The 23765-nt window shown below is 43.2% G+C and overlaps 2 protein-coding genes across 2 annotated transcripts in view; one reads left to right on the top strand and one right to left on the bottom strand.

Annotated features, from left to right (window-relative positions):
* Positions 1–8132: 8132 nt before the first annotated feature.
* On the top strand, positions 8133–13709 carry Tefm (transcription elongation factor, mitochondrial). Its single transcript, XM_021630929.2, has 4 exons — positions 8133–8799; positions 9993–10453; positions 12255–12404; positions 13097–13709. Exons 1-4 carry the CDS (start codon positions 8757–8759, stop codon positions 13538–13540), a joined length of 1098 nt encoding a protein of 365 aa, XP_021486604.1. The 5' UTR covers positions 8133–8756; the 3' UTR covers positions 13541–13709.
* A 1518-nt stretch (positions 13710–15227) lies between these two features.
* Positions 15228–23765, bottom strand: part of Atad5 (ATPase family AAA domain containing 5) — a 44547-nt gene continuing 36009 nt past the window's right edge. Inside the window, exons 19-23 of the mRNA XM_021630973.2 lie at positions 22285–22465; positions 19815–19993; positions 17859–18697; positions 16977–17135; positions 15228–16867 (exon numbers count right to left, since the gene is read on the bottom strand). Coding sequence (XP_021486648.2) covers positions 16789–16867; positions 16977–17135; positions 17859–18697; positions 19815–19993; positions 22285–22465 — 1437 coding nt within the window. The 3' untranslated portion in view covers positions 15228–16788. The remainder of the gene's footprint in view (positions 16868–16976; positions 17136–17858; positions 18698–19814; positions 19994–22284; positions 22466–23765) is intronic.

Raw genomic sequence — 23765 nt, forward strand, 5'->3', positions numbered from 1 at the left:
AAGGGAGAGGGGAGAAGAGGGCACTAGCCAAGGATAGCTCTTCTGTGCTCATCCTCAGGGCAAAGTTGGTCCATTTGGAGCCCCAGCCTTTCTCAGCCTCTTGTAGCAGTCTCTGGATTCCTGACTATTTTTTTTTCCTTTTCCATAATTTTATTTTTCTCATTAGTTACATTTTGTTAATTCTGTATCCCAGCTGTATCCCTCATTCCCTCCCCAACCCCACCCTCCCTCCCAGATTCCTGACTATTCCCTCCCCGGAAGGCACATAAAAAATGCAGCAGCAGTCGGCTCTGAGAGGAGTTCCTGACTGAAATGTCCCCTTGGATTTCTCTTCCCTTCCTTATTTGTGAAGGTTTTAGTTTTAAAGCCAGCAAAGGCTCACGGTGGGTGGACTTGTGGCCATCCTAAGAAGAGAAAAACGGTAGTGTGCTGGTACTTGGTGGCAGGTTTCCTACCTCCTGCCTCTTTGCAGGGACCGGGTGACTAACATGACTGGGTGCTTAGCAGACCAAGCTCCAGACATTGATGGCTTTGAGTTTCACAGTGACCCTTGCTGGGCAGCAGGCATCTTGTCATTTCACAGAACAGGCTGACAGCTAAGGCCCAGAGGAGCTGTTACCCAAGATCTTGTGGTCAAATGGTGTGTGCAACAGGGGCCTACAGCTAAGATTTCCTGTCTCGGAATCATTTAGTCTATTTATTTCATGAAACCCTCATTAAAATTTTTTTTTCCTGTGCAGGGGATTGAACCCATGCCTTTGTGCATGCGAGGTAAGCACTCTACCACTGAGCTATAATCTAACTCCTTATCCTTTCATAGGTATACACATAACATAGGCATAGTGATGATTTGGTTCTCTGTGTACTGATTCAACATATCCAGGATGGAGAGACTGCTCAATGGTTAGAGCACTGGCTGCTCTTCCAGAGGACCCAGGTTCAATTTCCAGCAACCACATGTCAGCTCACGAGTGTGTCTGTAACTCCAGTTCCAGGGGCTCTGATGCTTTCTTCTGTCCTCTTGAGGATACAACCACAATCACGCCCACATAAACAGACACACAGACCTACACATAATTAAAAAAAAAACAACAACCTTAATAAACATATACACCCATTACCACCACAAAATACCATGTCCATTACCACCCTGCAGTGTTCATCTTACAATTGAAGTCCGAACCCTTTGTTTTCCTACTGATCTTCAAATCATGTTCATCACCCAGCAGAAACATTGTCACCCACTCTGGATTTGGCACCATAGAAGCTTCTCTCCACCCTTGTGCTCAGAAAGCACAAGTCCAGGGGATCTGGTAGCAGTCCTTTCACCACAGCTCCTCCAGAGCCTGAAGCAGAAAGACTGAGAGTCCGAGGCGTCCAGAACCAACCTGAACAAAACCTTGTCTCAAAATAAAATGTAAAAAGAGTGGCTGGAGAGATAGCTCCGTGGTTTAGAGCATTTGCTGCTCTTGCAGAGGGACCCAGTCAGGGTTTCCAGCATCCATGTTGGGCATCTCACAACAACCTGTGACTCCATCTACAAAGGATATGACATCATTTCTTCATCACACATACATATTTTATTTACATATGTGTAAGTAAAAGTAAACCAAATCATTTTAAAGCTTTATATTACTCTTTCTTTCTCTCTCTTTCTCTCTCTCTCTCTCTCTTTCTTTCTTTCTTTCTTTCTTTCTTTCTTTCTTTCTTTCTTTCTTTCTTTCCTTCTTGGCTTTTCAAGACAGAGTTTCTCTGTGTAGCCTTGGCTGTCCTGGACTCACTTTGTAGACTCACGTGGGCCTGTCTCCCTGAGTTCTGGGATTACAGTCATGTGTCACTGCTCCCAACTGTTTTATATTATTTTTATGTACGTGTGTGTGTGAAAATAAATCATTTAAAAACATTTGCTTATTTTTAAATTATGTGTATGTGTTTGTGTGTGGTTATGTATATATGAGTACAGATACCTGTTGAGTCCAAAGGCAGCAGATCCCTTGGAGGTAGAGTTAAAAACAGTTATGAGCTACTGTGTAGGTACTGGGAACCTAATGTGAGTCTTCTGCAAGAGCTGAAAGCATTCATAATGGCTGAGCTATTTCTCCAGCCCTAAAATAGATATTTTTTTCCCTCGAGAATTAAGCTTGTGTCACAACCCAAACAGTTGCCATTTGCCCCCTCCTACATAGTTATCACTTCTATAGCCATGTACAGGTGGGTGGATGGAAATGTTGAGTCTTTGAGGAACCTCCATGCCACAACCATAGACCTCACTTCACTGGTCTTGGAAGAATAGTCAAATCCAAGACAACTCAAATGTGGTTTACAATTTAGGATGTGTGCTACCAGGATGGGAAATGTGGAGCCTCCCAAAGCCTGCCTGGGTAGTGCAGTGGTCCCTGATGAGTTTACAGAGGCCTCTCCTGAGTCCCAGGGCCCTAAGTCTTATCTGCACCTGTCCTGACCAGCTACACGGTCAAGAGCTGAGCCTTATTCTTCCTGGCTTCTGGATCTGGAAAATAAAAACATATTGATAATTTTTGTATTTTCCTGGCCTCTCTGAATGCCTCCCAGAAAACTCAGTTTCCACACCCCTCTAACCCCAAAGGTGCATCCTGCTAAAATGCTGACCATGCAACCCTTTGGTGGGTCCTTGAAGTCTCGACATTGGGTTCTGGCCAATAACATCAAAGCCAAGCCCAGTGCCTCCTCACCAGGGCTCTGCAAAGTGTCAAGCTATCAACGGTGACTTCAGTGACTTCTCAGCACTGACTGTAGAAACAGCCACTTACCCTCTGCCCTGATGTTACAGACACAGCTGAGCATCTGTGCTGTGCCTGTGGTCCTGACAGACACAAGACAAAAAAAAAAAAAAAAAAAAAAAAAAAGCCAGGTAGTGGTGTAGTGGTGGCTCACACCTTTAATCCCAGTACTCAGGATGCAGAGGCAAGCAGATTTCTGTGAGTTCAAGTCAACCTGGTCAAAAGAGTCAGTTCCAGGACAGAGAAACCCTGTTTCGAAAAACAAGAAAGAAAGAAAGAAAGAAAGAAAGAAAGAAAGAAGGAAGGAAGGAATGAAAGAGTAAAAAAAAAAGAAAAGAAAGCTGGCTTTATAACTTAGTGGAAGGGCATTTGCTTAGCACACATGAGTTGAATACCTGTACTGACAAGAAGAAGAGGAGGAGGAGGAAAATGAGAAAGAGAAGAAGGAAGAGGACATGGGGCTGGTGAAATAACTCAATGGTTAAGAGCATTTGTTGCCACTAACCAGGCATGGTAGCACATACCTGTAATCCCAGTACTCAGGAAGGCAGAGGCTGGAGGATCAAATGAGTTCGAGGCCAGACTGGTCTACAAAGTGAGTCCACAACAGCCAAGACTACACAGAGAAACCCTGTCTTGAAAAAAAACAACCAAACAAAACAACAAAACAAAAAAAAAAAAAAAAAAGAGAGAGCACGTGCTGCTCTTGCAAAAGACTTGTATTTTTTTGTATTTGGTTCCCAGAACCCACACACCAGCTCACAACTGCCTGAAATTCCAGTCTAAGACCCTCTTTTGGCCTCCACAGACACCAGGCATACATGTGGCGCACATAATATCTATGTAGGCAAAACACTCATACACATAAATAAACCTAAAATGTTTTTAAAAGAAAAGAAAGGAAAAGGAAAAAAGAAGAAGAGAAAAGAAATAAGAAGCTGTTTCCAAGGTTAGAAGACTGAGCTAGAGGCTGCTGTGCCCTAAGCCATTGCTGAGGGCTGAGCCCAGAACTTGAGAGAGGCAGACAGCAGCTGCTGGGGTGATGGAGAAGCCAGGACCCTGGGACAGAATGTCCTCTGTAAACAAAACTCCCGGGGCTCCTCAGTACACGAACATTTAGCCCCGACCCGGATCAGTGCTGTCCAGCAGAGATGAGCCACAGCGATCCTGGAAGCAAATCTTCCAGCGCGTTCCCAGGAACAGGCTTGAGATCCCCGGGGAATACAGCGTGACCCCTTTGAAAATGTAAAACAAAACAAAACAAGATTTTAGAATTTTCGTGAAAACTATAATTATAGGGAATTTGGAAAACACAGTGAAAGAAAACATCTTTCCCACTGATGGTCCACAGACTGCAAAATGTCAGGCAGCCGCATGCACAATTCCATTTTGACCTTGTCATAACCTCCCCCCCTCCCCCAACCTGCCCCCCACCCTCCTGACAGAGACTAGTTTCAGGCCTATTTGGTGAACAAGGCAATGCTAGCCCAGAGACAGTAACTTATTTTCCCAAGGTCCTGAGACTATGCATCTTGCATGGCGCAGCGCTAGACCTGGGGTTTGAGTGCAGTTAACCTTGGCAGGTTTTTGCCAAGATGTCAGGTTGGGCCTGTGAACCTAACCTCCAAAAAAGAGCAATGTCAGGCAAGTGAGCCTCACACGGCGCCCAGTAGCCCTGCTGCAAACACTCACCATCATTATTGTGAGTTTCCTTCTGGTCTTTCACATGTAATTTAATATGGTCCAAACCATAGTTTTCATACCATTCTACGTCCCTTTAAATTTTTACATGTATCATATTTAAGATTCATCTTATTTTGTAGGCTGGAGAGATGGCTTACTAGTTATGAGCGCCTACTGTTCTCACCAACACCCACAAGGCATCTCACAACGGTGCACTTCAGTGAGCAGACATCTAGCTTTAATGGAACCTGCTGGAGTTTGTCTTCAAGTTTTATGCTTTTTATGTCTTAAGAAATGTCTGTGTAGCCGGGCGTGGTGGAGCACGCCTGCAATCCCAGCACTCAGGAGGCAGAGGCAGGTGTATCTCTGTGAGTTCGAGGCCAGCCTACTCTACAAAGCAAGTCCAGGACAGCCAACAGCCTAGGCTACACAGAGAAACCCTGTCTTGAAAACAATAACAACAACAAAAAGAAACAACAACAAAAATGTTCAATTACCTCATCATGAATTTTTTTCAGTCTTTTTTTTTTAAGTTACATTTATACATTCTCTCTCACACACACAACCACACACACTTGTGTGTATGTGTGGAGGTCAGAGAATAACTTGTGGGAGTCAAGTCTACCACATGGATTCTAAGGAATGAACACAGGTCGTCAGAATTAGCAGCAAGTGCCTTTACCTGCTGAACCATCCTGCCAGCGCTGTTTGGTTTTTCTTTTTGTAGACCTGGGGCCAAGGTCTACATTAGGCCACTGATGGTCTTGACCTCACAATCCTCCTACCTTAGCCTGCTGAGTGCTAAGGTTATAGGTGTGCACCACCATATCTGACTATAGAGAACTGATTTTTAATATTCCTATAAACAAAAGTAATTTGTCTTAAGGACATTTATCTGGAAATAAAAACAGGGAAATGAGAAGAAGCTGAAGTCAGGAGGAAGATGACCACTTTCATTTTGAACACCCTGGCTCTGGCTTGCAGTGAATCATGAGTACTAAGCTCTCTCTCTTTGCCTGCCACCTCCAGTCGCTGGTCAAAGTACGTTGTGAAAGGAGACATTTGCTGAGGACATTTCCTCTCAAAGCTATTAATCATTAGTTCTAAGAACAAATGATACTGTGATGGGAAAATTACCAGTCCCTGAGCCTGGGTTACATGTGTCCTCTGCATTCAGTACTGGGAGGCAGGTACAGTCTCCATTCACAAATGAGGAACCTGAGGCTCAGAGAGGGAACTCTCTACCCGGCAGCTAGCAAACCTAAGTGGCATTTTGCTAACCAGCACCATCTCTCAAGAGTACCACCACAACTCCTAGGTCATTGTTTCCTGTGTGAGTGCCACAGAGCTGCTGAAATGAACCACGGGAAAAGTATTATCTCAGTTCAGAATGTCCGTGGGGTTGGTTCCTTCTGAGGACTCTGCAGGAAGTAGGCTGCGTGCCTCTCCCTGACCTTCAGGCACTACCTTCCTCCACATACAGATGTGTCACTCCATTGTCACTAGGCATCTACAGGGACATCTCTTCAGGACAGCAGTAATGCTGGAATTGCCCCTGCTCCAGTCCAGTGTGAGCTCATTTTGCGGGGAGGGGGTGTTTTGAGATAGGATCCCCTGAACAACTGGCTCAGGTGATCCTCTCACCTCAGCTACCCCACTAACTGGGGCCATGGCCCAGGTCACTCGTCCATTTCACTCGTTTGATTGTGCTGTGCTGGGGCTTACATCCAGAGCCTCAGGGGTGCCGAGCAAGAGCTGGTCACACCCCGGCCTCCACCTCATTTTAACTAAATGACATCCACAGTGACCTGATTTCCAAATAATCCAATTGCATTCTGAGGTACTAGGAGTTAAGGTTTTAATATTTCTTTTTTTGAAGGATGTAACTCAATCATAACACCTCATTAATTAGAGCTAGTGCTGTCGTGGAAAGGCAGTCATTTCTTCCTGGGCTGGAAGCTTTAAAAAAAAAAGATTTGTTTTAAAAAATTCTTTTAAAATTATGTGTGTGTGTGTGTGTGTGTGTGTGTGTGTGTGTGTTGAGGGTGCCTATGAATGCAGGGGTTGGGTGTCTGAGGTCAGAAGGCCCTTGAAGTTAGAGTCACAGCGGGCTGGGAGTCCCCTGATGTGCCGTGGATGCTGGTGACAAAACTCAAGTCCTCTGCAAGAGCAGTTCTGCCTTTTAACTGCTGAGCCATCTCTCCAGTGCTTACTTGAAAATACTCACAGAGATCCGCCTGCCTCTGTCTCCCAGAGTGCTGGGATCACAGGCGTGCACCACCAAGCCCGGCTACTTTGAAGTTTTACATTTCAAAATTCATTTACTTATCTGTGACTGGGGTGTGCACATGAGTACATGCATGCGCGGTGGTCTGGTGACAATTTACTAGACCTGGTTCTCATCTGCTACCATTTGAGTCCCAGGGAAAAAAAATCAGGTTACCAGGCTTGGGGGCTGGCAAGACTTTTTGCTCAGTGAGCTGCTGTGCCAGCCTTTTTTTTTTTTTTAATTTCAAAATTAAAAAGTGAAACGATAGCCTGTGAGTTCGAGGCTAGCCTGGTCTACAAAGAGAGTCCAGGACAGACAGGGCTACACGGAGAAATCCTACCTCAGGAAAAAAAAAAAGTCATTCATGACTGCTGTCCTCATGGGGATGTCCCTGTGCATGCCTAATGACGACGGAGTGACACATCTCTATGTGGAGGAAGGCAGTGCCTGAAGGTCAGAGAGGGATTTCCTGCAGAGTCCTCAGAGGGAACCAACCCCACTGACAGTCTGACTGCAGGTTTCTAGATGCTTGAGCCGTGAGAGAATGCATTTCCCATGGTTCATTTCAGCAGGGCCATTTCTATGACACTCACACATGAAACAATTCTTCTTAAAAAACTTCGTGTTTTAAAACATTTCAAAGACTTCCATAAAAAGTTGACTTTATTTCGGTTAGATTCTTAAATTACGGAGACCTCATTAAGATTCTTAGAATTGCCACGAGAGTCCCGACCCATCCCTTCGTTGTTGCTGTAGATAACCTCTTGTTACCGAGCCCAGGCTGACGTGGATCTCATGCTCGGTTGCAGAAGGAGCCACCAACCCTGCCTCTCTTGGGATTAACTTTGATTTTAGACGGATTTCCTTTATGTGTATGTGTTTTGACTACACGTACGTCTGTGTATCAGGAATGCGCCTGGCACTCGTGGAGATCAGAAGAGGGCGTTGATAACCTGGAAGTGGAACTATAGATGGTTGTGAGCTGTCATGCGTCTGCTGTGAACCAAAGCCAGGTCCTCCGCTAGAGCAACAAGTAAGTACCCTTAACTGCTGAGCCCGTGAATAATGTCTGTTGCTGTCTTTTGAGACAGGGTCTCACTTTCTAATCTATACAGCCCAGGATGGACTGAAAATCACAGCGATTCTCATTCACAGCGTAAAAGGTTAAGCTACCATGTCTAATATAAATACAAACTCATTACCTTCCCTCTTTCCTGGCTACCTTTAAAAAAGCAAAGGTAGCCGGGTACGCCTTTAATCCCAGCGTTCGGGAGGCAGAGGGAGGGGAATCTCAGGGAGTTCGAGGCCAGCGTGGTCTACAGCGTGAGTTTCAGGACAGCCAGGGATACACAGAGAAACCTAAAAATAGGAGGGGGGAGGGAGGTTAATAAAGTCCCCTGTCCCACTGTCTTCCACTGGTGTCATTCCCCACTGTTCACTCTTGCCTTTGCAAGATAATCACCTTCCTCAGGCTTTTCTCCAATCCAGCCTCACATTGGCTAACCAATGTATTTTCTCGAAACCCCATCCAATCTGATTTTGCAACAGAAAAACAAGCGACCTGCCGGACTTTTTCAGCGGTTCCATTCCGCATTCCAAGGGTCAAATGTGGCTCCAGGCTCACCTCCCTCCATCCTTTTCAAACAGCAAAAGGTGCCCGGTGTCTAAGCGATCTCCTAATGTGGCCCCTTTCCCTTTGCCATGCATCTCTCCTGGTTACGCCTCTCAAGCCAGGACAGGGCTGTCTGTGTGCTTGCAAGGTCCCCACTGTCTTGCTGTCTCCGTGTGTCTGGGAACCCAGAGAAGTCTCGCCCGAAAACAGAACTAAACGCGGTCTAGTGCTTTCCGTCTCGGAGATGCCGACCGCGCGTCGTCTGGAGACCGTCAGCCATCAATCACTAGAATTCTGGGTAATCCAGCTGAGGCTGGGCCTCGGACCGTCTCTTTCTCCGGAACCCTTCTGCCCAGTCCCAGCCGAGCACTTTTAAGTGGAACACACAAAACCGGAAGTCGGTGGAGGAAGACAGGCGTGAGCGAGCCTGGCAATGGCTTGGAGGACGAGCCTCGCGTGCCTCGTCAAGGCTAGAGGTAGGGTTTCTGAGCACGAGGTTGATTTCCTACCTGCCATTAGCCTGTGACCCGGAGTGTTTCTCTCCTGTCCCGCGTCCGGCATGGAGTTGAGCTGAGGGGCGTTCCTGTGGGCCCGCGTCCGCGCTCACCTCTTCCCGGGCCGTGCTGCGGCCGGGGGATTCAGACGCTCGCATGCCTCTGGCTGCGATGTCAGAATGCCTCTCCACTGTTTACAAAGTTATCCTTTGCATGCAAAGACACAGCCCCGTTAGAAGTGTTGAGAACCGTGCAGGACGAAATAAACTCTCCTCCACTTGGTTAATAACCACCAGCCCCCGACCGCCGCGGTCAAAGCTCCATGTTGCCCAAGTTGGCCTGGCACTCTACCTGAATAGGACACTAAATCCTGATCTTCCTGCGTCCGCCTCCCAACTAACTGCTAGGATTACAAGGGAGGACTACCACTCCTGACAATTTATTATGAACGTATTAAATGTAGTTTTAAGTACCATCAGATGAGAAACTAGTGAAAATGGAAGTGGAGATGAATTTTAAAATGTTACAAAAAATCCTCGCATATTACAAATGCCATAAATACCTGACATTTGAATTAAGTGTTAGGGATAGAAACCACGGACTTGCTAGAAACTAGGCCCGACCCGCTGACCCTGGCCCTTCCCAACTTTTTGTTCGTTTGTTTTTACTTTTTCAGACAGTCTCACTGTGTGGCCCTAACCATCCTGTGTAGATCAGGCTGGTCATGAACTCACAGAGATCTGACTGTCTTTGCCTCCAAAATGCTTGGACTAAAGGTGGCCTCTAATTAATTAATTTGTTTTTTGCAGACAGGGTCTCATGTAGCCCAGACTTAAGGGATCTTGCCTGGAATCTGATTCCCACCTCTGCCTCTCAGTTGCTGAGATTATAGTATGAAGTTACAGTGCCAGGCAGCTACAACTTCTTCCTTGAGACAGTGTTTTACTGTGTAGTCCTGGTTGTCTCTGAGCCTTCTCTGTAGACCAGGCTGCCCTTGAACTCAGAGGCGCTCCTGCCTCCCCAGTGGGAATTAAAGGTGTGCTTAACTTCTTTTGAAGATAATTCTCTGTGATAATGTGGTTTATGTGCAAGTCTATATGACTGCACAAGCTTGAGAATTAACTCGAAATGAAAGGAGAACATCCCAATTTAAATTCTCTAAATTTCTCTTTTAGGGAGGTGGAGATGGTTTCCAGTCCCGGAGTACTCATTCCTGCCTCCAGGCCTGAATAATATCTGCTCTCGGAGAAAATCATCTGCACCTGAGAAAATGGATGCCAGTGTTGCTGTTTGTGACGAAAATGGAAAGGAACCTGGGAATGTACTGGACAAGCTCTTCTCCCAGGAACAGCAGGCTTCTATCTTGAATGTGCTGAACACAGCTTCTACTGAAGAGCTGGAAGCTTTCAGTTTGCTTCGAGGAAGAAAGTCCGTCAATATTGTAGAACACAGAAAGAAGTTTGGGCCATTTGAGAGTTTGGAGAAGTTGATAGATGTGCCCTTGATCCAATATAAAACTGCTGTTCAAGTTTGTAACTCCATCCTTTGCCCAGAGAGTGGAAGAAAAAAAAACTCACCGAGAACGTGGCTGCTGAGAAAGTACATTAAACCAGATGTAGAGAAAGAGAGACTTAAGGTACTTTCTCCCCCTAACCAATTACCCCGTGAGAACTTAACTCCGGAAAGTATGTCACTGCTGTAACCCTCTGTCATCTCACTGGCCCAAAACAAGGTCCCTTCAGCTTTAGTTGGATAATCTGTTGCACAGAATGAATGGTACTCACAGTTGGCAAGTGAGAGGATAGGCGGAATGCTATGAGGAGGAACTTGAGGAAAGTTTACCAAAAAACTCAACGTGAAGAGAAAATTAGGCTGGCAGAAAGGCGAGGGCATTCTGGATAGAAAACGTGAATGACAAGAAGTATGTCTACACAAGGTTTATTTTTTATTTTAATTACTTTTACTTGTTACTGTTTGTGTGTGGGTGCCTCAGAGGTAGAACTCAGGTTATCGGCCTTGGTGGCAAGCACTTTTACCTCCTGAGTTTTTTTGTTTGTTTTGAAAAAGTGTTGCTCTTTGTATGTAGCCTTGGCTGACCTGTACTCCATTTGTAGACCAGGTTGGCCTGGAAGTCACAGATATCACCTGCCTCTGCCTCTGAGCTGGGATTACAGGCGTGGGCCACCAGTCACTGGCCCCCTCATGCTGGGATTAACAAAGGTGCATGTCATGCAAGGTTTATTTAGGAGAACTGTTACACAGATGTGCAGCTATGTCAGGGTACATTGGGAAATTAAGTTGCAAATATGAGTTGGCTAAGGAGTGATTCTACATCATATATGTATGTATGTAGACTGCCATCTACATTATGGCAGTCATTCCAGCAGGACTTAAAGTTGTGTTCTATGTTGAGTGTAGTGGCACATGCCTTTACATGCACACACACTCGTACAATACTGATGTATGTATGTTGGGGGGGGGTGTTCGGGGTTAGTTTTTTCTTTCTACCTTGTGGGTCCCAGGGATTGAATTTAGGTTGTCAGCTTGGTGGAAAGCAGCTTTTCCCACTAAACCATCCTGACACCCCACTTATTTTTTGTGTATGTGCATGTTTATAGTGCACACGTGTGCCAAGGAAGGCTTCAGGTGTTGTTTCTCTTCTGCTGCTGTCTTGTGATTTGTTTTTTTTTTTGTTGTTGTTGTTGTTTATCAAGACGGGGTTTCTCTGTGTAGCCCTGGCTGTCCTGGAACTTACTCTGTAGACCAGGCTGGCCTCGAATTCACAGAGATCCGCCTGCCTCTGTCTCCTGAGTGCTGGGATTAAAAGCAAATGCCACCACTGCCCGCTTTTTTTTTTTTTTTTTTTAATTTAATTGCATTTTTATTTATGTGTCCCTTTCACAGTGGAAGTCAGAGGACAACTGGGGTAGAATCAAGTGGCTCCTTCCACCATGTGGATTACAGACTGAGGTTGCCAGTCAGAGTGATGGCACGGAGCAGTCTTGCAGGCCCCACCCTGGTGTTTTGAGACAGGTGTCTTTGCTTTCTGTTGCTGAGATAAAACACCATGACCAAAAGCCACCAAAAGCTCATTTCATTTTACAGGTCAGAGTCCAGCAAGGGGTGCCAAGACTGGACACACACACACACATACACAAAATAACGAGCTGGGCAGTGGTGGCACACAGATTAACTTCCAGGACAGTCACAGCTACATGGAGAAACCCTGTCTTGCACTCCACCCCACCCCACCCCGCCTGGTTTTAGAATACTTGCTGGAAGAGTGACATTTTTTTTTTCTTCCCTTCAACACAGGGCCACCACACCAAGCTTATAAATAAACATTGATCACATAAACTTGTTAGGCATTTTGAGTTTGTAGGTTTTATAGCTGTAAGATATTTACACTTGTAATCAAATCAGCCCTTTCCCTTTAGGCAGTTAATAGTATCGTATCTATTGTTTTTGGTACTCGAAGAATTGCGTGGGCTCACCTTGACCGGAAGCTGACAGTGCTGGACTGGCAGCAGGCTGAGTGTTGGAGAGTAACGAACAAAACATACCCATCGTCCTTTTATCTGGAAGAGGTAAGGCAGTTGCCGGTCCCTGCTCTTGCTGGTCTGTTTTGTGGATTTGTACATGGTTCCTTGTCCAGTTGAGTCTAGCCGTTCCAAAAGGGATAAAAAATAGTGAAGCTGGGTCTTTGGGGCTTGGGGTACCTTTTTACTCCTATTATATACAGCTCTATTATATTTGATTAAAAAAATTAGAAACCTTGTCTTTTGTTGTTGTTTTTTGAGACAGGGTTTCTCTGTGTAGCATTTGCTGACCTGGACTCACTTTGTAGACCAGACTGGCCATGAACTCACAGAAATCCACCTGTCTCTGCCTTCCTGAGTGCTGGGATTAGAGGCGTGCGCCACTGCCTGCAGCAGAAACCTTGTCTTTAAATACGATCTTTTGTCTCCTGTCAGTCTTCAAGATAGGAAGTGAATAGAAATTGCTGTCTTGGTGAATGCAGATGCTAAGAGGCTTTGGCCAGCACCAGCCTATTCCAGCCAACCCTCTGTTCCACCTTGGAACATTTTAAATGGTTAAGAATAGTTTTGAGTTGCTGAGTCTTGAAGTCAGTACAGATTTTAGACATGAAGAGACTGTTAGGACCAACCAGCTCATCTTAAGCTTCTTTCCAAGAAGCTTTTTAGTTATTTCAGAATTGTCAACATTGGGACAAACATGAAACATAATAAATTATTTCTTTTTTTTTTTTTTTTTTAAGATTTCTTCAGTCATTTCAAAGATGCCTCAAGCAGATCTCTACATTTTGGAAAAATCAGGACTTTCCATTCAGAACACATCTCTGTTTCCTATACTGTTACACTTCCTTATCACGGAAGCCATGCTGTATGCCTTACTCAACAGAACTTTTGCTGAGGATGGCCAGCATCGGGTGCTGAGCATCAGTCGAAACGCTGTGGGCAAGCACTTTGACCTAATGATTGGCGACACGAGGACTAGTGGGAGGGAGCTAGTGAAGAAGCTCCTCTCTGAGTCCGTGCTGAAGGACCATCCTCGGGTGCTCTTCCCACGGGAGCACATAGTGCGATACAGACAGAAGATTCTGAAGGACTCACACCGGATTGAAGAGTTCTATGATTCGTTGTTACAAGCTGTTGCTTTTTACGAGTTAGTTTTTGGCAGAGGCTTAACGCTCAGGTGTTAATGCACTCACTCTAGTGTTTTATTAATTTATTAAACCAACTGTTCCCATCCTCCGTGTTAGTGGAGAGGAGAACATCTTGAGTATATTTTTCCATGTTTATAAAGTCAAGACTTTTGGCTGTCAGATAGTGTGCATGAGCCAAAACCAAATCAATAAATATTTTATGAAATTCTGTGCCTTCTTTGTGCAAGTGCAGCAAGTTGCTACCCACACAGCCAAAATTACCTCCATTTCTAAACAAGGACCAGGCTGGAGAGTTGTCTCATCCATTAATATTTTGCTGCTTTTTCAAAGAACCCCAGCTCAGTTCTTAGTCCCCATTGTAGGTGCTTACAATTGCCTATAACTTCAGTTTCAAAGGATCTGACAATCTTTTTTTGGTGTATTTGGGTTCCTGAAGACACACACAGGAAACATATACATAGAAAAATAAAAATTAACCATTTAAAAAGTAAATTTAAGATCTGGGCAGTGATGGTGCACACCTTTAATCCCAACACTTGGGAGGTAGAAGCAAGTGGATCTCGAGTTCAAGATCAGCCTGGCCTACAGAGTAAGTTCCAGAATAGCCAAAGCTACACAGAGAAACCCTGTCTCAACAACCCCCCCCCAAAAAAAAATAAAATAAAAATGAAAACTAGTAAGAGGGCCAGGTGTGGTGACACACGTCTGTATTCCCAGCACTCAGGCAGATATTATCTGTGAGTTTAAGACTACCCTAGTCTACAAAGCAAGTCCATGACAGCCAAGGCTACACAAGAAAACCCTGTGTAGCCAAAAAAAAAAAAAAAAAAAAGGGGAAGAACTAGCTGGGTGATGGCTCTACCTGTAATCTCTATACTCGGGACACAGAATCAGTAAGATTGTGTGATGTCAATTTGGGAATATAGTGAGATTCCCACTACCCACCTCCCACCAAAAAGGGGAAATATCCTAAAAACAGGTTGGGGTTGTAGCTTAGTGATAAACTGGTTGCCTAGGTTTAATATCTAGTAATAACGAAAAATTTTCTTTCAAACTAAAAATCAACCGCCCCTTCCATGTTATCATGTTTTGACAACTTGAACCATTTTGTGGACTTATTTTCCATTGGTTCAGCAGTTGGTGAGAATGATCAGAGTCCCTAAAAATGAGACAGCTGAGCAGCTACAGTAGCAATGAAACACAGATACACTTAAAAGCTTCAGGAGCTGGAAAGATGGCTCAGCAGTTAAGAGCACTTGTTGCCCTTGTAGGGGTCTGGGGTAGAGTTCCCGGCTCCAACAAGGTAGGCAGTTCATAACAATCCCTAACTCCAGTTCCAGGGTATCCATGACTCTTCTGGCCTCTGGCGATACAAGAATGTGGTACATATACATACATGTGGGAAAACATTCATACACATAAAAAACCAAATCTAAAAAAGCTTTGACTATATTTTCATTTGTTCAGCAAAGAAATCTCGAAGTTGTAGCATCTATCTGATTGTATTTAATATATGTGTTCATTAAGATGTTCATAACTGCTGGATGTGGCGCATGCCTGTAATCCCAGCACTCTGACAGAGGCAGGTGGATCTCTGTGAGTTCAAGGCCAACCTGGTCTACAAAGGAGTCCAGGACAGAGAAGCTCTGTCTCAAAAAATCAAAAACAAAACAAAACAAAAAGATGTTCATAACTTAAACTATTTTAAATACCACATAAAGTCTTTAGCTTTAATTTTTAATTAGATCAATTTGCTAATTAATACAAGGTAGGCTGAACAAGAGGTTAAAAACATCTTCATACACATTTGTAAACAGATATGCACCTATACATTTAAAAAGTACAAAACTAGGATCCTTAATTTTTGAGTTAAAAATACAATTCATCAGAAAATGTGCCTGAATATTACATTATTATACAAATATTTGCAATTAAAAGAATTTTAAACATACCTGATTATTTGACTGTAAAATAACATTAACTAAAATGTGGCTTTTTTCCCCCAAGACAGAGTTTCTCTGTGCAGCCCTGGCTGTCCTGGTCTCACTTTGGAGACCAGGCTGGCCTCGAAGTCAGAGATCCGCCTGCCTCTGCCTCCCGAGTGCTAGGATTAAAGGCATGTGACACTGTGCCTGGCAAATGTAACATTTTAAAATTTTGCTACTAAAGTAAAAAATAGATCCTTAAAGAAAGACAGTAAAACATGCCCACACTGCAGATATGCCTGTGATCCCAGGTACTTGAGGAGCTGAGACAGGAGGATCACGTACGTCTGGAAGGAGTTTAGGGGCAGCCCTAAGCAATATAAGCAGACCCTGTCTCAAAAACAAGGTGGGGTTCTAGCGCAGTGGTTAAGCAAGACCCTAGAATGCACAAGGCATTGGGTTTGATTTGTAGTACTGCAAATAATTACGCCTGTGTATGTACTAAGACATAGGACCCTTGCCTACAACACAAAAGACTCCAAGTTCAAGTCTCAGGACCACAAAACCCCCAAATCCTATTTAAATGGAAACAGCTGTTAAGTTAAAAACCCTATGGTAGGATCCTTCATGATTACATCAACCATCAGCAACTTGTCCAAAACAGATTAACTAATGTCATTACACTTATGATATAAAACATAACATAAAAGTACCAGAAAATGTACAAATGGTTTGAGTTGGCAAAATGCAAGAGACTTTAACTACCCAGGTGATAAACTTTATGAAAACTGGAATCCAGTCATCGCCGACACCAATGACTCAATGATTAAATAGTAAAATATGCTGGAGGAAGGCACAAGAAATAAAGGCAAGAGGAAGTGCGATGCTTTCCAAAACTGATGCACAATTTCCTTCCTAGGACATTTGAAAAATATTCCATACGAATCTGTTTTACGTGGTGTAACTTTAGAGACTGGCAGCTAGGTGCTTCCTATGGTGGCACAGCTCTGATGCTAGACAGTAGAGGAAGAATACAAGGAAAGGGAAGTGATGGGTGAGCTCAGCGCTGAGACAGCTTCAGAAATCTCAGTGAACATTACCTTCTACAAACAATTCACACATATGAAAAGCATACCAACAAAGCAAAAACAGAATCCAAAACATTCATAAAATATATGCCACAATCATATATACAATTTGTAACTAAAAGTTTTCATTTTAAATAACTGAACCACAAAAATACAAAGTCTTTTATAATTTACAATAAGAGAAATAAGCTCTTCTTCAGAGTCAACATAATCTAAAATATGTCGTAAGGACCACATAATCTGTACAAGACACACTGATGAGGGGAGAGTATCAAGGGAAGTCAGCTGCCAAAGTAGTTAGAATCTTTTCAGGAATATCCAAATGAATTCCTTCAAAATAGTGCAGAAACCTGTCAAAATCATAAAAAAAATTTAGTCTTATTATTTTTATTCCCATGAGCACATTTATTAAGCTTGACATGGCTATCTGAAATAATATTATTATTTTACATATCTTACCTTCTTCTATTTCTCCCTTGTTGTTTTAGCTTCTCTGTCCGACAAATGTTCCGGAGAGTTGGTAGGTAGTCAGTTATACCAGCCTGCTTATTGCCCAGGGTTAGAAGAGAACGACTGGAAAACACACTTTTAATGACTGCCATCCTCTTGTCAGCATTGCTACAAATGAAAAGCAAGTATTATTTTCTGTTATTTTTTTATGTAACAATGTAGAAACTCCAAACATACCCAGTGTCTCTGCTTGTGGTCTAGATCACATGACATTTGTAATTTCCTGTCAACAGATCAGTCACTCTCATAAACCCAGACTGGTCTCGAACTCTGCGTAGCTCAGGCTGACATCAGACTCAGTCTCCTGAGTGCTGGGATTACCGTCTTGCACCACACACTCACTGAAAACTTCTGTTTAGAGACAGGATCTCACGTAGCTCAGGCTGGCCTCAAACTCTGGATCCTCCTGCCTCTACCTCTCAAGTGCTGTGATCACAAGCATGTGTCACCATGCCTAGTGTCACAGTGAGACACCTTAATGGCCACCTTTACCTGTCACAAGTCTGAACCTCTCTATTGCATAAAGGTTTCCAAATTTCTTTTCTTTTCTTTTTTTTCTTTTTGCGACAGAGTTTCTCTGTGTAGCCTTGGCTGTCCTGGAACTCACTCTGTAAAGCAGGGTGGCCTTGAACTCAGAGATCCACCAGCCTCTGCCTCCTGAGTGCTGGGAGTAAAGGCGTGCACCACCACACTCAGTCTCCCAGTGTTCATTCAAGCTTTCCCAACTATCTCCACCGAGTATTTCCCATGGTCAGTAGCTCAGCCTTTTAAAAGCAGCAAGAACCACTGTCACCAATCACTGAAAAACAGAAGTTAGCAAATCGGACTTACTCTAGATTAGCTGCCGATTGGTAGAAGCATACATCGTGGCACCTTTGTGAAACACAGAGAGTGAGCTCATTGATTGGGTCTCTTCCTAATTCCTTGCATGAATTCAAGGACTCCAGTGCTTTTGAAATGGTGAACGAACATTTAGTAAAGCTGAGAGCTTCTGCAGTTGCTTTTAGTTCTTCAGAGTTCTGAGGAGCCCTCCCTTCTCGACTTTCAAGACTAAACTCATCACAAAGTCCGCTTTTAACCTTTCCACTTGTCCAGTGAAAGGCATTTTTGCCCAATTCATTCTGTTCCCCTGAATTTGTTAAATGGGCATCTAAGAAGGACATGTTCTCCATGAACTCAGTGAGAGAATTTAAACATTGGGAAATGAGCACAGAACTCATCTTCTCTGCTGGTGTCTTGGGAGGTCGAGGAACAGAGTCAGACCCGAAACCACTGTTCTGTGTCTTCGTCTCTGGGTTGTCTTCTCCGTCTCTGCTTGTGACGTCTTCTACAGTTGAGGAAGATAAGCTAGTCAGTTCATCAGAAAAGTCCACTCCAGTGTCAAACAAGTCACTGTCATCTAGGGTCACCATCTTTTTCTGTTTCTTTTTCTGTGATTTTTTCAATGGCTGGTCTTCCGACTGCTTCCTGGTAAGATACTTCATGCTTCCTGGTGCACTGGCCTCCATAGCCACCGGGAAGCCACAAGCATCTCTCGCTTGTGGAATGACATTAACTGGCAATGGCAGGATGAACTCTAGATTGCTGTATAACAGATCTATGTCTTGCATGTGGAATTCTGTGAGAAGCTGGATGAATTTATGCCATTCCTCCTTTTCTGTATTCTTGTGCTGAAAAGCAATTTTGAGCAAAGAGATGTTTTAAGGGTGCCTAGTTTAGACAGCTTTCCCCCTTATGAATGAATACAGACTTATCTGTATATGTCTCTATCTTGCAGAGAGATGACTTTCTTTTTTGTCTTTTTTGAGGGGGTGGCTCGGGACACATGGAGATCAGAGAACAACTTGTGGAAGCCAATTCTCTCCTACCATGTGGGTCTCAGGGGTCAAACTGATATGGTCACAAGGCATGGACTGCAAGTACCTTTACTGCCGAGCCATCTCCATGGCCACCTAGTCTATCTTGAAAGTACTAAATGGTTAATTAACCTTTGTAATTTTATTAAATTATATTTAACCACTAAGAAAGCACTGACTGGGCTGGGGATAGGTCAGTGATAAAACATCTGCCTGGCATGCACTGGGCTCCTAGGATCAATGCCCTGGGCTAGACAAAAGAAATGAAGGAAGGAGGGAAAAAGCTGTAAGTCTGAAACCAGATCTTGATTTGGAAACCTAGTGTTCTTTATACATACTCAACTCAGTATCAGAAGGTCATTTGTTTAAAAACATTAAAAAGATCTTTTAAAAAAATAATTTATTTTATGTGCATTAGTGTGAAGGTGTCAGATCCCTTTGAATCAGCATTACAGACAGTTGTGAGCTGCCCTGTGGTTGCTGGGGATTGAACCCGGGTCCTCTGGAAGAACAGATGGTGCTCTTAACCACTGAGACATATCTCCAGCCCCAAAAAGAGCTTTTTATTTTATGAGTTTTAAAATTCTTTCGGGTTTTCAAGACAAGAGTTTCTCTATGTAGCCCAGCTATCCTGGAACTCACTCTGTAGACCAGGCTGGCCTCAAACTCAGATCCACCTGCCTCTGCCTCCCAAGCACTGGGACTAAAGGGGTACAACACCACCACCTGGCCTAAATTGAACCTGAGTCCCGTACTGAGCTTTTAAATCTGTGCCTGTGTACCATCTGTCAACAGTCAAATGAGTTAGAATAGAAAGTCAATAGAAACTTTGTTAGGTAAATCTTAAGTTAAACTAAGATTCACAACACAGGGTATATACTGTGAAAATGGACAGAACGTGAATTCAACATTTCACAGACACAGAAAATACCTTTAACACTGAAAATAAGCCTTGACCTGGAGAGGCAATGTTCCTGAGTCCAAACAAAGCCTCTGCACAGCCAGTGTCGCATCCGGGGAGGGCTACACGGTTCCTTTTGTTTTGTTTAGAGTTAATTTTTGCATTAGAACCATCTTCAGAGCAAACCAGTACATTTCTGCTATTTTCTCCTAAAAAAATTAATAAAAACAAGTCTCAGGTTAATGAATTTTAAGTGAACTGTGTATGAAAGAAACCACAAAGCACAAGCCCAAACCTTCTGGTTTTGTTCTCCAGTGTATTCACTTCATCACCAACAAAATGGAATTCATTTGAAAAATACCAAGTGAAATGATTCAAGCCCACCTATAATTGATTTATTATTATTATTTGTTGTTTATCCCCAGGGCTATTTTGTTTTATTCTTTTTTTCTTTCTTCCTTCCTTTTCTTTTTTTTTTTTTCTTCTTCTTGAGGTAAGGTTTCTCTCTGTAGCCTTGGTTATCCTGGACTCATTTTGTAAACCAGGCTGGCCTCGAACTCACTGCCTTCCTCTCTGCTTGGATTACAGCTGTGTGACCCTGTGCCTGGCACCCCAGGAACTCATACTTAAAACACATCAGATAAAAGAATGAGCTACAGCTCTACTGACAGAAGGATCACTGATATGTTCTGCTTGCTTTGGTCAAGGCAGGATCTCCTGTAGTTCAGGCTAAACTCAATGTGGCCAAGGATAACCTCTGCCTCTTGATCTACCTGCTTCCTCTCCCAAGTGTCAGGATTGCAGAAGTATGCCACCACACCTGGTGTTTATAAGGCAAAGTGGGAATATAATTCTATAAGAAACTATGTGCCACATGTAGAGGAAGTTTAATTCAGAACATGGCTGTTTGGTCAGAGACCACATCCAAAGGTCTTACAGGTCTGTATAATCTGGCTGGAATACAAACAGCCCCTTAATCCAGGAGACAGAGGGAAACAGATCTCAGTTCAAGGCCAGCCTGGTATAGAGCAAGTTCCTGGCAAAGAAAAGCTTAGGTACAGGCCTTCAATCCCAAACAATGAAGGTAAAGTTAGTTTGTAGAAGGGAGCACCCATGTTTGAAAGTGGTAATAACTGAGTGGCAGAAAAGATAACAAATCAGAGAAGATTTGACAGAATTGGATATGCCCAACTCTCATGAAAAGAGAGAGAAAGGGAAGCTAGGTAAGGACAATGCAGAGTGAGAAGAGGCAGTTTTCCTGGATAGTTACAGAGGCAGGTTGCAGAGACAGAGCTCAGGTGAAGACTGAATGAGCCAGAGTGAGGAGGAGAAGATCAAAAATATTGCTGGAGTTAGTTTGAAGCCAAATAGAACAAATCAGGGGACGAGAGAAAGGCAAGATTGAATAAGTCAGCTAGGAGAAGAGTTTGAGACAGAAAAGCTGAGTTGAAAGCAAAGAGCTCAGTAAGAACAAGAAACGTGAGCTTATTCAGCAGTAAGTCTCAGAGGCTGAAAACTTCATAGGCCTAGGTTAGACTGTAAGGGGGCTGGAATCTTCCAGGACTACGCCTAGGTTAGCAGATGGAGGCGATAAGCGTCGGAGACAACAACTGAACCTGGTAAATAAAAGTTCTTTTTACATCAGTACGTGTATAAACAATAGTTTGGAGTGTTTGCTTTGCTGTTTCTGAGATGGAATCTCATGCACTCCAGGCTACCTTAAACTTGCCATGGAGCTAAGGCTGTCAACTCTGGATCCTCTGACTTCTATCCCCCAACTACTGCCTGAACTCATCCCAGGTTTACTTCAGAAGCTCCTCGGAGCTTGAGAACTATAATAGGAAATCTACGGATTGTATGTATGGGGTATTTTTCTTTTCTTTTTCTTTTTTTTTTTTCACCTTGTATGAAAGACTACAGAACTGGGATTACAGACAAGTACCACCATACTGGTAAAACAAACAAACAAACAAACCTGCCCCTCCTTTATTTTTTTGAGTTAAATCTATTTGCACTTTTTTTGTTGTTTTGTATTTTGAGAGAAGGTGTTTTGTAGCCCTGGCTGGCCTTGAGCTCACTGTGGAGGCAAATACGGCCGTGAAGTTCTGATTTGCCTGCCTCTGCTTCTAGATTGCTGGAATTACAGGTGTCCACCACCACACCTGTTTACTTAGGCTTAAAAGCCTTTATTAAAAAGTAGACGTAAGCAGGTCAGTGGTGGCACATGCCTGTAATCCTTGCACTTGGCAGGCAGAGGCAGGAGGATGCCTGAGTTTGAGGCCAGCCTCATCTATAAATTGAGTTCCAGTACAGCCAGGGCTACACAAAGAAACCCTGCCTTGAAAAACAAAAACCAATAAAACAAAACAAAAAGGTAGATATATGTGTAAGTAGTTTTTAAACAGCATACCTAGACAATTTACAATTTTAGAAATATTTTGATAGAGTATATAGTTAAGAATACAGTCCCATAATAGAAAACTTTGACAAGACTACTTACGGCAATGTAACAATGGCCTTTCTTCTAAACTCCCACCTCCACTTCTAATCCAAAACTGTAAGTAAAGGATACTCTTTCTGATGTCACAAGCATTTGCAGTCAACAAGGTTACAAAGTCTTTTAAGTCGGTTCTGAAATTCTCAACTAAACAAATCATTTGTAAGTAGCTGGCAGTGTTTCGCTTAAAATAGAAAAACAAGGCAAGACATGGCAGAGAGAAAACAAGGTTAATTGCGTAATAGGCAGAAATGTAGTAATAAACTTGAAGAGCAATGAAGAATTTTGCTAAAGGCCATAATATCTGAAAACCATTTGAGAATGAAGTTTCTCTAAAAATACAAGAACATGTACCACAAAATTAAAGTCATTTACTGATTCTTGAGTTTGTTGTAAATACTCCAGGACAACAACAACAAAGATGTGTTAGTGTGTTTAAGACAGACTCTTCCGCAACCCAGGCTGGCCTCTGATTCTCCTGCCTCCACCTCCCACGCTCCCGTCTACCAGTTTGTATGTGTGTATGTGTGTGTGCTGCTGTTTTAAGTAGGTTCTTACAACACAGCTCAGGCTGGCCTCAATCTCAGGAACCTCCTTGCCTCCTAGATGCTAGTATTACAGGTGTGTACCACATTCAGTCTTGCAAGGAAATATATAAAATTCTCTAATTTGAACATTACAGGAAGTTTTATAGAACTGGATTAAGTAATGGTACAATTTGATAGGAGTTTTTTTTTCAATTTTCTTTTTTATTTTTTTATTTTTTTAAATTTTGAGACAGGGTCTCTCTATATAACACGGGTTGTCATGAAACTCACTTTGTAGACCAAGCCTGGCTTTGAACTCACAAAGACCCACCTGGTACTGTCCCCTGAGCGCTGGGATTAAAGGTATGCGCCATTATCCCTGGTTGCTTGACAGGTTGTTTATAGCCATTAAAATATTATAAATATGATAGCAATACTAAAACATTCTTTTCTAATTCTAAAATCAAAATTAGAAAATTGTATAAAGTTCAACCTAGTGCATAGTAACCTTTTATTTTATCAGAATTCTAGTACCGCTTTGTTTTGTTTTGGTTTAGTTTTTTTTGAGGCAGGGTTTCTCTGTATAGCCCTGGCTGTCCTGGAACTCACTCTGTACACCAGGCTGGCCTCAAACAAAAAGATTCACCTGTCTCTGCCTCCCTAGTGCTGGGATAAAAAACACCACCCAGTTGCTCTTTCCTTTCTTGGGACAAAGCCTTGCTATAGAAGCAGGCTGGTATGCAACCTTATCTAGCCTTAAACTGGTAACCCTTCTATCTCAGTCTACTAAGTGCTGAGAGAATAAAGCAATTCCTACCATCTGTGGATTTGCATATGTATATATCTGTGTGTTGTAAGCATGTTTGTATGTGTACATATGTGTGTGAATGCAGCATGCATGTGTATGTGTTATACAGGATGAAACCTCTGCCACATGCAATCTGTGCACTATTCAAG

Source organism: Meriones unguiculatus, chromosome 7, assembly GCF_030254825.1.
Source record: "Meriones unguiculatus strain TT.TT164.6M chromosome 7, Bangor_MerUng_6.1, whole genome shotgun sequence".
Taxonomy (NCBI): Eukaryota; Metazoa; Chordata; class Mammalia; order Rodentia; family Muridae; genus Meriones; species Meriones unguiculatus.